A 16833-nucleotide genomic window follows, 5' to 3' on the forward strand; every position below is an offset into this window, starting at 1 on the left:
AATTTTGGAAATGGTATGTTTTGTCATATCTCCCTAGTGACTTTGTTATTCCAAATAAATGGGAGTTCCTACTTATTCATTTTTAAATGAGAATATTTTTACTGAAAATACTACTTGTCAATGTAAGTTCTGAGCATTAAAAAAATGGTGAAAAAAATGTAAGAACTGCCATTTAGACTGTTATCTTCCCCAGAATCACCAGGAAATGATCCAGTAGCTTTTCCTGAGTAACCCCAGGCTGGATTATCCACTGGGCACAGTGCCCGGAGTTTTAAAGGCTGCCAAGGTTCAAAAAAATCTCAGATGACTCAGATGATGAGGGAAAAAAACCATTAAACTCAATACATTGCTTCCAGCACAATTACTTTACAAAACTTTTTTTTTGTTTAATTAGTGACCATTTACTGAAAAAAATGAAAATGTATAGCGGTTTGAAACTAAGACAGTGGAGGGTTTTCCTTCATTTTTGAAGGTTTCTGCACATTATTCCTTAGTTCAAAGATACCCTTATTCAACATTATTTATAAATAAAAGAAATCACTATGCACATTAGTATTGTGAATAATTAGCAAATGCAAAATGAGCAAGCATTAGAAAAATATACACTGGAGCATGAGAAGAGTGCATATTACAGGTGCAACCTGAGCATTTGAACAAAAGCAAAGTTACTACATGGTTGACTGAGTGCATGCAGGCCAAGATTGTTCAGAAAAGGACAGGAGGTTACAGAGCCAAAGCCATCCCAAGAACTTTGGTTAAGCGGTGTCCTCAAGAGGTAAAAGAACATCAGTACAGGTCCATAATCTCTCTTATTCACAATTCTGAAGTTGAAAAAGCTTTGAAAACATAAAGCAATATCAGCGATATCAAATGATACATTATTGCTCTTGGTGGTGACCATGTTGGGTCTTTAAGTGAGAGAAACAAAGTAAAAGCCATATGCTGCATGTAGACAATTTTGATAGATTTAGGACTGTCATCCTGTCTAGGAACTGCTTCTTCCTTACACCATGTGCTTGCTGGGATAGGCAATATATAACTTTAATATAAATTTGAAAAGCATTAAAAAGCATAAAAAAGACAAAGTAAATAAGCTGTTAATAAGTTAAGTTGCCTTTCATATTATCCTTTCAGGGATCATATTCTCAATAGCACACCCCAAGACTTTCTTACTCTCAGCTTTACTAAAGCTTACACTAAGCATTTCCATTGGCAGTGATATACCTCAGCATTTTATTTCTGTTTTGAATGATAATAATTGTTGTAGCTCACATCCCGAATCCTTCATACGTGGAGTTGCATGTTCTCCCCGTGTCTGTGTGGGTTTCCTTCAGGTGCTCTGGTTTCCTCACACAGCTCAGAGACATGGAGGTTAGTTGGATTGGTGATGCTGAAATGTCCCTTGGTGTGTATGTGTGTGTGTTCACCCTGTGATTGACTGGTGCCCTGTCCAGGCGTTGTTCCTACTTTGCACCCAAAACTTCCCTATCCTGGATAAGCAGGTCTGGAAAACAGATAGATGGAGAATTATTTTAACTTTTCTCTTTTAGTAATAGTAAAGTGAGAAATATGCTTAAATGGAAACAAAAACGTTTTCCTTTTTTATTATGTAACCATGCTATTTGTCTCCTTAAGACCTTACTGTCTTTATGATAATAATCATCTTCTTGGGTCTCAGTATGGTACCAACTTTTAATTTGAGTCCTCAGATTAAAAAGTTGAAGAGCCCCTGCTCTAAAGCATCCATGTTTGTTTGACCATGTGTGTTTGTTATTTGTGTCATTTGTGGTATGGGCTCCTTCAATATGGACAACATGGAGATACATGAAGAGTTCTCATGATGAGACCAGTCATTCAGATTAGCATGCAAATGACGTCATTGTGTCCGCATCTACAAGTGTTGATCATAGAAGGTATGAATTTGCCCTGATTCTGTATCCCTTCATATTGTGCACCAATGACCCTTTTTAGTTTCATGCCACTTGCAATTTGGAGTCACAGTGGATTGAACATGGCTGGCTTAAGTAAAACTTTCCTAAAAGTTTCAAGGCAGGCAGTGTGGTGCAGCGGTGGTTAAGGCTTTGGACTTCAAACCCTGGGTTATGGTTTCAAATCATGTCACTAACACAGTATGACAATTAGCAAGTCACTTCACCTGTCTGTGCTCCAACTGGAAAAAGAAAGAAGAAATGGAACCAATAGTATCTCAAATGATGTAAGTCACTTTGGATAAAGGTGTTGGCCAAATAAATGTAAATCTATACTGTGTGCGTGTATATATACGGTATATATTGGATTATAGGTTTTGTTACTTTGAAGACTCCATAATCAAGCCAAACAAACACATATATCCACACGATTACACGTCAGGGTGATGTGTTTAGCAGCAGGAGAGAAGGGAGCAAGGCTCGATATGAAGGACTGACAGCTAGGCCCCAAGCCTAGAATTAGGGTTCACCGTGTCTGTCAGGAAGACATCTACTCTGCCTGCAAGACCATTATGGGGTAAGAAGAGAAGGTGGTTTTAAGATTTTCTGATTTTGCGATGCTAACTTCATTTTTTGGATTTATTTATTGGCTTTTAACAACAACATTTCTTTATGTAGCACATTTTCATAAAAAACAATGCAGGTCAAAGTGCTTTACATGATGTCAAGGAGAAAGTTACAATAAAAGAAAAAAACACATTAGGCAAGAATATTAATGAATAAGTAGCAAAGAAAAAAAACAAATAAATGTATACAATCTTATAAAACATAGATACAGTATATAAATAGTAGAAGAATAGCATCCCTATATACAATATAATAATACTGTAATAATTTTAAAATTCTACTGGGCACCGGATGAAAAAAGGCCAGAAAAAGAGTTGATTGAGGATCAGGGGAAAGAGTCAAAAACAAATAAACATCAAAACCGGGAGTGAAAAGGGGAGCCTTTAAAACCAAATCAGAAATCAGAATCAAGGAGCAGAGTCAGTGATCGCAAAACAGCAAGAATAGCAAGTAGTTAACTTTATCCAATGTCGGGTACACTACTCGGGTGACCCTTAAATGGCTGTGCCAATGACACCATAGACATGCAGTTCTGAAGCATTAGATAGATAGATGGAACTTTATTTGTTCCCTGGGGGAAATCTGGCTTTTTATATAAGCTCTTTAAGTAAATAAATACATAAATAGGGAGATAAGAGAATAAATAAACAAATCTACATATACACTTTGGTGTGAACAAAGAGGAAAATTAAAAAGAAATAAAACTTATGACTTGGCTGTCACAGTCACAGTGAGGCATTATGCAGGTGCATTGCTGTTGGTGTAAAGGAGCCCCAGTAGTGATTTTTAACACACTTCTGCTGAATAATTCGATGGCTGACAGTCCTCAGTGTTAGTGTGTCAGACAGAGGATGTGCTGCATTGTTCATAATAGCACTCAGTTTTATTTTAATTGTCTCCTTCACTATGACCTCCAGGGGGTCCACAGTGCATCCTATATCTGAGCTTGCCCTTTTAATCAGTTTGTTGATTCAGTGGGCCACTGCTGAAGTGAGGCCAGCAGGGGGTGCTCACCCTGTGGTCTGTGTGGGTCCTAATGCCCCAGTATAGTGATGGGGACGCTATACTGTAAAAAAGCACCGTCTTTCGGATGAGACGTTAAACCGAGGTCCTGACTCTCTGTGGTCATTAAAAATCCCAGGATGTCTTTCGGAAAGAGTAGGGGTGTTACCCCGGCATCCTGGCCAGATTTGCCCATTGGCCTCTGACCGTCATGGCCTCCTAATCATCCCCATACACTGATTGGCTTCATCACTCTGTCTCCTCTCCACCAGTAAGCTGGTGTGTGGTGGGCGTTCTGGCGCACTATGGCTGCCGTCGCATCATCCAGGTGGATGCTGCACACTGGTGGTGGTTGAGGAGATCCCCCCCCTTGTATGTAAAGCGCTTTGAGTGCCTTGAAAAAAAGCGCTATATAAATGTAATAAATTATTATTATTTATTATTATAAGTGATTTTACCAGCCCTGCACACCAAAGAATAGAAAATCACACTGGCCATCATAGAGTTGTAGAAGAGATCACTACCCACATTAAAGGAACACAGTCTCCTAAGACAAAAGAGTCTGCCTTACCCTTTCTTATACAGCTCTTCTGTGTCCTGAGACCAGTCCAACCTGTCATTGATGTCGACCCCCAAGCACTTGTAGGAGTGGACCACCTTTACACCCACTCTTTTGAACAGTGACCAGATGTAGAGGCTCTTTAGCACAGTTAAAGTCGATAACCAGTTTGTTGATTTTCTGATGTTTAGTTGCAGACAGGACGGTAGTGAGACCAGCTATGTTATATGGGTTGGAGACGCTGGCACTGACCAGAAAGCAGGAGACAGAGCTGGAAGTGGCAGAGTTAAAGATGTTAAGATTTGCCTTGGGTGTGACGAGGATGGATAGGATTAGAAATGAGGACATTAGAGGGTCAGCTCAAGTTGGACGGTTGGGAGACAAAGTCAGAGATGAGAGATTGCATTGGTTTGGACATGTGCAGAGGAGAGATGCTGGGTATATTGGGAAAAGGATATTAAGGATAGAGCTGCCAGGCAAGAGGAAAAGAAGAAGGCCTAAGAGAAGGTTTATGGATGTGGTGAGAGAGGACATGCAGGTGATGGGTGTAACAGAACAAAATGCAGAGGACAGAAGGATATGGAAAAAGATGATCCACTGTGGCGACCCCTAATGGGAGCAACCAAAAGAAGAAGAAGAAGAAGAAGTTGCAGACAATTCTTTCTTTGTCAAGAAACAAAGTTCTTCACCTGACTCTTCTCCTCTGTCTCATCCTCCTTATCAATACATCCCATAAGTGCAAAATCATCTGGTAATTTCTGCAAGTGGCATGACCTGTGTTAAATTTTTAGTTTGAGGTGTACAGAATGAAGAGAAAAGGAGTCAGGACTGTTCCTGGTGGTGCTCCAGTGTTGCTCACATCCATGTCAGAAACACAGAACTTGAGTCTTACCAACTACATTCTGCCTGACAGACACTCCACTGTCCAGAACACCAGATGCTCATCCACCTGCATATCTCTAATACATTGCCATAAAAACAGGTGACATGAATCCCCCAAATAATGGCATCAGTAAAGACATGAAATAAATTTCTACTTTTAAACTGAAACTCCTACTATGAAACTAATGGCACAAATCAATTCTCTGGATAGCAAAACCTCACAAATGATACCAAGAAAAATGTTTAAGTCTACAAGAAACTCAAAAAAATTAATAAAAACCACCAATCCTAACTGTTTTTGTTTATGTGTGTCTGCTCGCTATGTTGCTGTGTTGATGCTAGACATACGACCTGTGACATCATGGCAGTAAGGTTATAAAAGATGGTCATGCACAAGAGCAAGTCTCTAAAGCTAGAAATAAGGGAAGAGTCAATTAAATGAAACAAACAAATTTTGTGTTAAAGTATTAATTTAGGGTGCTGCATTTTGCTTTATTATAGTTTTTGGTTTAAGGGTTAATGATTTGGCTTTGGAATTTTGGATAATCGCGTCACAGGGTATCAGTCCTAGCTACATCTGACTGTTCTCCTGTGTTATCCCTTAAATTTGACTCGATCTCTGACTCTTGCTATCTACCTAAGAACAAACATAACTGGCGTAATTTCCTAGGAGTCATATTAGATGATGACCTGAGAAATTAAAAGGCAGCTGTCCTTAGATATCCACTTTTTACTTTCTCGTATAAGAAGTATAGGGAAAGTATTGGAATCATCCAAAAATTCGATGTCGAGATATTGATGAATTGTGACGTTTTAGACCTCCCTGACTTTCTTGTATATGAAATATAGGGAAGGTATTGGAATCCTCCAAAAACTCAATTTGGAGATTTTGATGAACCTCGACATTTTAGACCTCCCAAAGTCCGAAAATACCATTTTTGTAATTATGTCTGTGTGTCTGATACACGATAACTTCAGTACGCTTTCACTTAAGCCAACCAAATTTTACATATAAGTATTAGGTACAAAACATAGATTTCTATCAACTTTGGGGTTATTTCCGTTAACTGGAAGTGGTACTTTACCTTTTATTCATGCAGCTGCAGATTCCGATTTATTCAGCTTTACTTTTATAATAATTGTTCAATATATTATTAATTTGATTTGTTGTTGATGGTTCTTTAATGTACATAATATAAAAATAAAATCATTGTCTTGTGGTTTACTCCTTAAATATCCATCCCCATATTCTGAGTATACGAGAAAGTCTGGGGAGACCACTTATTCATACCTAAACTACATAATTTGCCAGTAAATTACAAAGATGATGGTAACAGAAAGGTTCATTGTTTAATTGTCTGTTTTTATGGAGTTGATTTTAATTCATTTATTTTGTACTCATTGTGTTAGGTCAAGATTATTAGTGTGCCAATCGACATTTAAGTAGCAAACCCGTGCGGCTGGGTTCCACCTCAGTTATAACCTGTGCCTTAGCTGAATGCCTATTTCGTCTTAATGGTGGTGCCGGCCCTAATTGTGTGCAACACAGGCATAGTAAATCCTGACTTGAAAACCAGAACACATAAAGCAGGTGATCAACTTGAAAATGACTGCTTAGGCATGCAGAAATGTAAGCAAAACCAGAAATATTCTATCCACTGTTATTAAGCCATGGGTTCTGCTTGTGTTGCTCTTCCTCATTAGAAGTCACAATTTGCCATTGTGACTAATTTTTACATTTTGTTCTTTGTTATTTAGCTTTCAGGATACAATGAGAAGCCACTCTCCCTCCAGATGTTCATTGGCACAGCAGATGAACGTAGCCTGCGCCCGCACGCCTTCTACCAAGTACATCGCATCACAGGCAAAATGGTGGGCACTGCCAGTCAGGAAATGGTTCTGGCAGGTACCAAGGTTCTGGAGATACCACTGCACCCAGAAAATGGCATGGCAGCTAAGTGAGTCTTCACATATGTCTTTCATTTCCTTCTGTTTATCGTTAATTGTGCTTTAAGTACCAGACCTTTGACAACCGAATCTGCTACAGAATGGATACCCGTATGCTTTGTCCCAGACTGGAGGCAAATACAAAGATGGTTATGTCTCTCAATAATATATGGGCTTCAGTGACACTATACACTGCTTATAGAAAAAGTGCTATACTCACTCAGTCCTGCGGTCAAATCCAGCGGTTTTATTTACAATAACGTGTACCTTTTAAATGCTTCCTTCCCTCAGTGTCTTAGCAGCTTCCATACAACACAATGCATCCTGATACTACCCTCAATATTCCTTCCATTTTCCTCAACTTCTCCTAGTCAAGTGTTGTCCATCTCTTCTCTTGACTCCAACAGCACAGTACAAGTGAAGGGCTTAATACCAAATATGTGCTCAATCCATTGCCTCTGGGAAGCACTTCTGGGCCAGACAGGACCACCCTGGTTGTTGTGCAGTCAATATCTGCCAGCTCCCCCGACTACCCCCACAGAATCAGAAAGGGAAGTCCCATACGACCACAACTTCCATGTTGTTCTGTGGGCATCGATACTGAGGCTCACCAGATGGGATGCTGCCACCCAGCGTTCAGGGGACTGCTCTGCCCATAGCAGGCAGCCACTCGCCCTCCTGTCCTTCCAGCCTTCCAAGCCCAACCAGCATGTCCCTCTGTTGCTGCAGTGTAATTTCGTGTCTATGTCCTGCTGCCCACTCACTCACCTTCCTTTATCATGGCCTCCTGGCCAGGCACGAGAGCAGGGTCCACCCAGGCTGAGATGTCACTTTGTTCCTCACAATGTTCTGAGACATTTTATTTCTTGGTAAGATATCTACACTTTGGCCTGTATGCCTTACTGCCCACTTGTTACTTTTGTTACATTTTATTGTTGGTTTTTAATTCATTTCCCATAATTTGCAGGCATTCAAGAAATACAGTATATGTATGCAAAAATTGTATTTAAACGTTCAAATAAGTGTTGAGTAAAGGTGAGTAGTCTACTGCAAATCTTTCAAACAAAGTTTACCAGGGAGATGCCTTGCCTTCAAATTACAGACATTAGTATCTGTTAGTTACTAGCAAAACCAACAATGAGGAGGACTCATTGATATCATCTATTTATTTACATTACACTGTGTGCACAATTATTAGGCAAGTGAGTATTTTGACCATATCATCATTTTTATGCGTATATTCCAACTCCAAGCTGTATTAAGTTGAATGCTTATTGGATTTAAGCATGTCAGGTGATGTGTATTTGTGTAATTAGGGAGGGTGTGGCCTAAGGAGATCAACACCCTATATCAAGGTGTGCAGAATTATTAGGCAGCTAGTTTTCCTCAGGCAAAATGGGCCAAAAAAGAGATTTAACTGACTCTGAAAAGTCAAAAATTGTAAAAAGTCTTTCAGAGGGATGCAGCACTTTTGGAATTGCTAAGATATTGGTGTGTGATCACAGAACCATCAAACATTTTGTTGCAAATAGTCAACAGGGTCGCAAGAAACGTGTTGAGAACAAAAGACGCAAATTAGCTGCCAAAGATTTGAGAAGAATCAAACGTGAAGCTACCAGGAACCCATTATCCTCCAGTACTTTCATATTCCAGAGCTGCAACCTACCTGGAGTGCCCAGAAGTACAAGGTGTTCAGTGCTCAAAGACATGGCCAAGGTAAGGAGGGCTGAAACCCAACCACCACTGAACAAGAAACATAAGTTGAAACGTCAAAACTGGGCCAAGAAATATCTGAAGACAGATTTTTCAAAGGTTTTATGGACCGATGAGATGAGAGTGACTCTTGATGGACCAGATGGATGGACCTGTGGATCAGTAATGGGCACAGAGCTCCACTCCAACGTGGAGGTGGGGTACTGGTATGAGCTGGTATTTTTAAAGATGAGCTAGTTGGACCTTTTGCATTGAAGATGAACTCAAAATCAACTCCCAAACCTACTGCCAGTTTTTCGAAGACACTTTCTTCAAACAGTGATACAGGAAAAAGACCATGATTTTTATGCAGGCCAATGCTCCATCACTTGCATCGAAGTTCTCCACTGCGTGGCCAGCCAGTAAAGGCCTTAAAGATGAAGGAATAATGACATGGCCCCCCTTCCTCATCTGACCTAAACCCTATCGAGAACTTGTGGGCCCTTCTTAAACGCTAGATTTACGGGGGAGAAAAACAATACACCTCTCTGAAGAATGTCTGGGAGGCTGTAGTAACTGCTCCACAAAAAGCTGATCGTCAACAGATCAAGAAACTGACAGACTCCATGAATGGAAAGGCTTATGACTGTTATTGGAAAGAAGGGTGGCTATATTGGTCATTGATTGATTGATTGATTTTTTTTGAAATGTCAGAGATGTTTATTTGTAAATTTTCAGGTGTTTGTTTATTATTCTCACTATAACAGATGAAAATAAACAAGTGAGATGGGAAAATTTTCATTTTTCCTTTAGTTGCATAATAAATCTGCACACTAATAGTTGCCTAATAATTGTGCGCACATATGTATTCCCCTGATGATGTTCACACTCACATTTCCATTGTGAAACATTCAGGTTTCAGGTTTATTAACATTTTGGATTGACTGATAGCACTGTGTTTGTTCCATATTAAAATTAATCCTCAAAAATACAACTTGCCTAATAATTCTGCACTCCCTGTAAATCTGTGCAACTGATGCTTTAGTCAAAAGCAGATTCCAAAATATACTTCAGTTGTCTTTTAATGGCATTTTGATTCATTTTCAGTGATTTGAGTCTTTCAAAATACGCAATTAAGTGAAATTATTCATTTGATTTGTTTGGTTCACCAGTAATAAACAAAACCTTTGTCTATTCGCCCTTAAGGAATTGTAAATACTTTTTTATGTATTTATAATATTTAATTTAGATATTTAAATTATATATTAAACATGCTGGTAATTCATATTGCATAGTACTGACATCTTTGAAGCACAAAGCTTGAGAAAATAGTGAAAGTGACTATTTAAAATAAGACATTAAGTTCAAAAATCACATCACATGTGAACAAGAATTGTATGATTCATGCTCAGATAAAAATTCGGTGATTCACTTCACAAATCAAATGAATGAGAATTGTGCAATTTGTTCATGATTCGACTCAACAAGAATCACATGACTTGTTCACCAATCAAATAAAAGACAACCGTGTGACTTGTTCTCAGGTAATGATTCAATTCACAAAAAAAAGAGAATCATGTGAATCTACTGAAAACTACTCATGTGACCCATTCTGTTCAAAATTCAAAAGAACAAGAATCAAGTGACTTGTTCTCGGGTAAGGATTTAGTGATTCACTTCACAAGTCAAATGAATGAGAATTGTGTGATTTGTTCACGATTTGACTTGACAAGAATCACATGACTTGTTCACCGATCAAATAAAAGACAACCGTGTGACTTGTTCTCAGGTAATGATTCAGTTCACACAAAAAAAGAGAATCATGTGACTCATTTATGAATCTACTGAAAATTACTCATGTGACTCATTCTCAGGTAATCATTCTGTTCAAAATTCAAAAGAACAAGAATCAAGTGAGTTGTTCTCGGGTAAGGATTAAGTGATTCACTTCACAAATCAAATAAATGAAAATTATGTAACTTGTTCATGAATCAATTCAACAAGAATCATGTGACTTTTTCATCATCAAATGAAAGAGGACCACATGACTCGTTCTCGGGATTTGGTTTGTGAATCAAATAAACAGGAACCAAAGTGACTCATTCATGAATCCAATGAATGAGAATTGTTTGACTCATTTCCAGGTAATGATTTTGTTCACAATTCAAATGAACAAGAATCAAGTGACACGTTCTCGGGTAATGAGCCAGTGATTCACATCACAAAATGAATGAGAATTAAATGACTCATTCTCAAATCAATTGTACAAGAACCTTGTGACTTATTCTCGGGAGCTAATTCAGTTTGAATTTGAAAGAATTAGTGAATGATGTATGCTTGGTGCATACAATGAGCTGCAATATTAAAGTAAAGTTAAAAGCAAAATAATTGTTAGAAGTTAGAATAATATTTTATAAAGTTTAGCATTGTGTGCCAATTTTTTTGAATGGCATAGATGTATTGAAGAAACTTTATGTTTGTACATGCTGTTCTAAACAATTCCAATAATGAATTGTACAAAATAAACACTTAAAACATTCTAATATATAGCCTGTTCTCGTCTAGAGTGTTCTAATGTTCTAAATGTGTTGCCACTGTATTGTACTTGCATGCAATGACAGAGGTTTCATTCACAGGTAATACTCTAACTAGAAAGAATCACAAGTGAAGTAAATGAGAACCATGAATCAGATGGGTGGTTCTTGCACATGTGCTTTAAACATCTAAATGTGTGAGGGAGATGGCAGCAGGCATGTGCTTTAGCACTTCCATTGAGCTCAACTGAATCAATTTATTCTTAGTGCTGAATTAATTCCCATGATTCACTGAAAAAAAAGTTGTTCAAAAAGAAAAATAACTTTTATGAATTGCACATGACTATTGTTTTTTCAAACATGTCAATATTTGAAGCAGACGTAATCATTGAAACACCTCTGATATTCTATTGTGACTGAAAACTGTGTGATTTAATGTGCAGCTCAACAACAAAGAAAAATTCAAAGTCATGTGGGATGAGAACCTATCTAACCATCATCAGAGCAAATGGCAGGCATTAACTCTGGATAGGATGCCAGTCCATCAATAGGCTCATTTACGCATACACCTATTTATGACCAGCTTAGAGTCACTATTTAACGGATAATGCATGTCTTTGGGATTTGGGGATTACCAAGAGGAAAGCCCACACAAATACAGTCAAATTAGATTTGAACCCAGGGCGCTGGATCTTTGAGGCAGCAGTGCGAAACAGGCAATTCATCTAACAAAAGAGTATACCAGAGAAGACCATCACCAGGCACTTTAAAAAGCAAAGTAGAATACAGTTCAGACTAACAAGGGAAACACCAGATGTTTTCATTACATTATAATATTATAAAGGTAAGAAAACACAAGCTGATTTTTTATTACATAGTACTTTTGAATATGTTCCTATGCCATACCACACAAATACATTTGCACTTTATTTTAAGAAATAAAGATCAGGCAGATCACTTGATTGCTTTGAACTACACCGTGAATCAAAGGTGGTAGCCTTGTGTTTTAAAAGTCCAATGCCTAAGCTAATGCCTAATCCTGGTATAAGAATGATCTGCAGAGAGGAGAAAGCACAAATTACAAAAATGAAAAGCTGGACTACCATGAAAGTGAAATATTAGCAGACTTGGGGCCTTGTGGACAGGCCTAACATTTACATCAAGACCCTAAAGATATCGTTGTGTTCTTTCAGTTAAAATTGAACAAATGACTTTTCACATCTTCAACTTGTTAAAAATGTTCTTTATAATAAGAAAAATGCTGTGTACATGCCATTCTCATCCTGTGCCAGTTATGCATCTGTAAATTTCATTTTTGCCTTCTCACTCGAGATCTGTTTGAGATCTCGATGCGAGGGGTGTGTCAGCTTCCTTCCTGGAGGCTCACAGTACGTGCATTTTTTGATTTCCGCCGCCACCTTTGTGACAAATTGTTGATGAAAAGTGACTGTAGATTGTAAAAAAATACATTTGAAAGAAAAGGAGGTTGTTTTTGTTAATTCCAGCACACTGGGCTATTTTGACTGTGCCATGGGGGGCTGTTTAGAGCAGATGTGGGTATGGACATCGGTCTTCATTAAAGCCAATCTGAAATCAGTGAGTGCTTTGAACTTGGGGAGGAACTTCTCTCCTATTTCTGTTTCTAAAATAGCCGTACTTTACTATCCTTTATCTGCATGGTAACATCACACATCACAAAACCAATCTAATCTGAGAGTAACAAATCATCATTTCCCTGCAGCTCTCAAACATTCAAATTAATACAAACATTCAGGCATATTGCTGAGATTAGTAAGGTCAAGAGGTTAGGTTTCTTTATCTTTGTGGAGTCCTCTGTCACCTGTTCAGTCTGTCCCTAAAGCTTCAGAAAGTGCAGTTGCTGTGACAAACAACCTGCATTGTTCCTGGTGCTCCTTCATCTAATGACTACAGACCAGTGGAACTTACGTCTCACATCATGAAGACCTTTGAGGGACAGGTCCTGGGCTACATGAGTTCAATTGTGGTAGACCACCTGGACCCAATGCAGTTTGTTTATCAGACAAAGATTGGAGTGCAGGGTGAAATTCTCGATCTGCTCCACAAGCCTTACTCTCACTTAGAGAAATTTGGCAGTACTGTAAGGATTATGTTTTTTGATTTCTCTAGCACTTTCCATACCATCCAGCCATCCCTGTTAAGGGGTAAACTAAGAGATATGTAAGGGGATAAGCCTGTGGTGTCCTAAATAATGTCAGGCAGTTTGTGAGACTCAAGGATGTGAGCAACACTGGAGCACCACAAGGAACAGCCCTGTCTCCTTTTGTCTTCACTCTGTACACTTCTGACTAGAAATACAGTATAACACCAGGGTCATGTCACTTGCAGAAATTCTCTAATGATTCTTCACTTATGGGTTATATAGGGTGGTCCAGATCTAATTATGCAACTTTTAATGCAGTGCAGGAAAACAATACAACACAAAAGAATTGTTTGAAATATCTTGTAAAAAACGAAAATGGACTTACATTGGATTAATTCACTGATTTTCCATGTAATGTCCCACTTGTCCTCCATTCAGTTGGATACAGGCTCGGAGTAATAAACTTAATAAGTTATAGCGTAATGAAAATTGCTTAATTAGATCTGGACCACCCTGTATTGATAAGGGAGTTGATATGGAGTATAGCAGTCAGGTAGGGAACTTTGTTTCTTGGTGCAAAAAGAATTGTCTGCAACTTAACATCAGCAAAACCATGGAACTAGTTATTGGCTTTCACATTTAGTCCATCCATTTTCTAAAACCTGCTTACCCTGAGCAGGTCATGGGAGCCTTTAGGTGCAAGGCAGGTTCAATACCTGGACAGAACATCAGCCCATCGCAGGGTGACCACACACACACACACACACACACACACACACACACACATCAAGAGCCTATTCATTTAACATGCATATCTTTGAACTGTGGGTGGAAACTGAAGCACCTGGGAGAAACCCAAGAGGATACTGGGAGAACATGCAAATGCCGTGCAGGGAGCACCCAGGACTTGAACCCTGGTTTCTTTCATACAAGGCAGTAACTCTTCCACTGTGCCATTTACATTTAAATCTATGTTAAGATATTTCAGCTTTATTATATTTAAAGTCAAGGTCAAATGATTCTCATTAATTTTGAAAGAAAAATTTAACTGGTCAGTTTAAAACCAAGAAAACAGGCAAAGGAAAAAGTATATAGTAACAAACCCAATAAAGACATTTCATCCATGACTAAACTACTGTAAGTTAAGTTGTATTGCAAGGACTGGGTGCATTAGTAAATGTGGATGGGTCTGCTCACCTAACTGCATGTTTTATCAGATATCCACGATGTCATGAAATTCTTGCTGGCCTGCTTCTCACAGACATGGAGTACAACACCGTACATTAAATGTAACACATTGCATTAAATCAGGGGTGTCCAACTCCAGTCCTGGAGCGCTGCAGAGGCTACAGGTTTCATTCTAACTCTATTCTAAATTAGTGACCAGTTACATCCATCCATTATCCAACCTGCTATATCCTAACTACAGGGTTACGGGGGTCTGCTGGAGCCAATCTCAGCCAACGCAGGGAACACGGCAGGAAACAAACCGTGGGCAGGGCGCCAGCCCACTGCAGAGCACACACACACACCAAGCACAATTTAGAATCTCCAATGCACCTAACCTGCATGTCTTTGGACTGTGTGAGGAAACCGGAGCACTAAGAGGAAACCCACGCAGACACAGGGAGAACATGCAAACTCAAGTGAACCCAGGTCCCCTAACTGCGAGGCAGCAGCGCTACCCACTGCGCCACAACCAGATTTTAACTTTTACTGACTGAAATTTTAACTGACTTGCTATTTAAGATTCTGCCCCCTTAATTGTTTCTTTTTCCCTTAATTAGCAGCCAAATGATAATAAGATTCAAATTGATTGTGTCTATCACACAATATCTGAAAATAAAGTCTCAGTGATGTTAATCTGTTCAGTCCACAAAAAAAAAGTTTTGGAAATGTCTGCTGTGGCAGAATGAGAGCACCAACAAGACATGGCATTAAATAATGGGTTTAATTAACAAGAATTGACTTTTAATTAAGAAACTGTTTCAAGTGAAATTGGTTGGAGCTTGAGGCCCCAAGTTATCTGGTCATTTGTTGGCTCACTGCACATCTCAGTTTTGTTTGACTGCATTTAAGGTAGAAAGAATCCATTTCTGAGGACTGTGTATTGAAATACAAGTCAGTTAAAATGAAAGGAATTGAAGTCAATTAACAGCCGAAATTGGTCACTGGTTAAAAAATTTGCAGGAAGGAAAATCTGCAGCCACCGTGGCCCCCCAGGATCAGTGTTGGACAACTCTGCATTATCTAGATCTAGAAGTATCAGATGATGGATATAAGAACACATCAGGTAATCTAATACAGCTGTCAGTACAAGTTACTGTTGAAAAACCTTATGACCCCTAAATAAAAACTGTACATATAGACGTCTGAGTGCTAATCATCTTGAACCGTTTGTCTGAATATATGAGGGGGCACAATGGCTTAGGTCTTTTATAATCTTGCTTGTATCTGTGTTGCGTATGTCCCGGCTAGAAGGCAGCCATGTACAGGTAATATTCCAGGCCACCTTCAGCACCCTGTGTAGTGCTTTGTGGTCCAAAGTCTAGTGGGCCTGCACTGTGCATCTGTTGAAGTTGTTGAGGGCAGTGTATTGTCTGAGACCAATGCTGCCTCCATGTCATCTACCTTTTGGGATAGTGAATCTGAAGAGTTAAAATAGCCTATGTGGGAACCTTTATATAAAGGTTGTATTTTTAACACCATGAGTTAATTAATCTGTCAGGAAATGTTAAATGGCCCACCAACCTTTTTCAGATTTTGCTTCTGGGCAAGCACTGTCTATCTTAGGTCAGCTCACACAGATCTCTTTCCTTCTGCAGCATCGACTGTGCTGGGATTCTGAAGCTCCGCAACTCTGACATAGAGCTACGCAAGGGTGAAACTGATATCGGTCGCAAGAACACAAGGGTGAAGCTCGTGTTCAGGGTCCACATCCCCCAAGGAGGCGGAAAAGTGGTGTCTGTGCAGACTGCCTCCATTCCCATTGAGTGCTGTGAGTACAGGATGGTTCACTCTACTGTAGTTTTTCCTCATTCTGCCTCCTTTACTATCCTGATATTTGTGCCCTACTTTAATTTCTTATTATTCCATTAATAACATTAAGTATGCATCTCCTTGCCCTCTCTTTTCTAAGATTATTGGTGCTATATGCAATTATGGCTTGAAAATGAAAAACTGATATATTAAAATCGTTCTGCTTTGTGAGTTTTATGACACACATTCTTACTAGAATGTCACAAAGGTAGCCAATTATTTTGAAGGCTTTGCTACGTTTTCTGTATTTCTCCATAAAAAAAAAAGTCAAGGACTCAATTTAGAACACAAAGTAAAGGCTGCCTCCAGTCTATCAAAACCTGACTATTCAGGCCACGTTGGGCCACAGCAAGAGCAAGTCCCCCTTTATTAAAGGCTAATTTGTGTGTCTTATCGAACTGGCATTTTAATTTCATGTGTCCTACTTTCCAGACCGAGGATCCTGAACGAGCCCACAGCCCGGCTTTCCTTTTTAACTAATTTATTCTATTCAGTAATTTT

At 39.0% G+C, this 16833-nt stretch overlaps 1 protein-coding gene across 1 annotated transcript in view; it reads left to right on the forward strand.

The window, feature by feature from the left end:
• Nucleotides 1-16833, forward strand: part of nfatc4 (nuclear factor of activated T cells 4) — a 184966-nt gene that overhangs the window by 124023 nt on the left and 44110 nt on the right. Inside the window, exons 4-5 of the mRNA XM_039745718.1 lie at nucleotides 6757-6956; nucleotides 16119-16291. Of these exons, the coding sequence (XP_039601652.1) occupies nucleotides 6757-6956; nucleotides 16119-16291 (373 nt within the window). The remainder of the gene's footprint in view (nucleotides 1-6756; nucleotides 6957-16118; nucleotides 16292-16833) is intronic.

The sequence above is a fragment of the Polypterus senegalus genome, chromosome 1 (assembly GCF_016835505.1).
Source record: "Polypterus senegalus isolate Bchr_013 chromosome 1, ASM1683550v1, whole genome shotgun sequence".
Lineage (NCBI taxonomy): Eukaryota > Metazoa > Chordata > Cladistia > Polypteriformes > Polypteridae > Polypterus > Polypterus senegalus.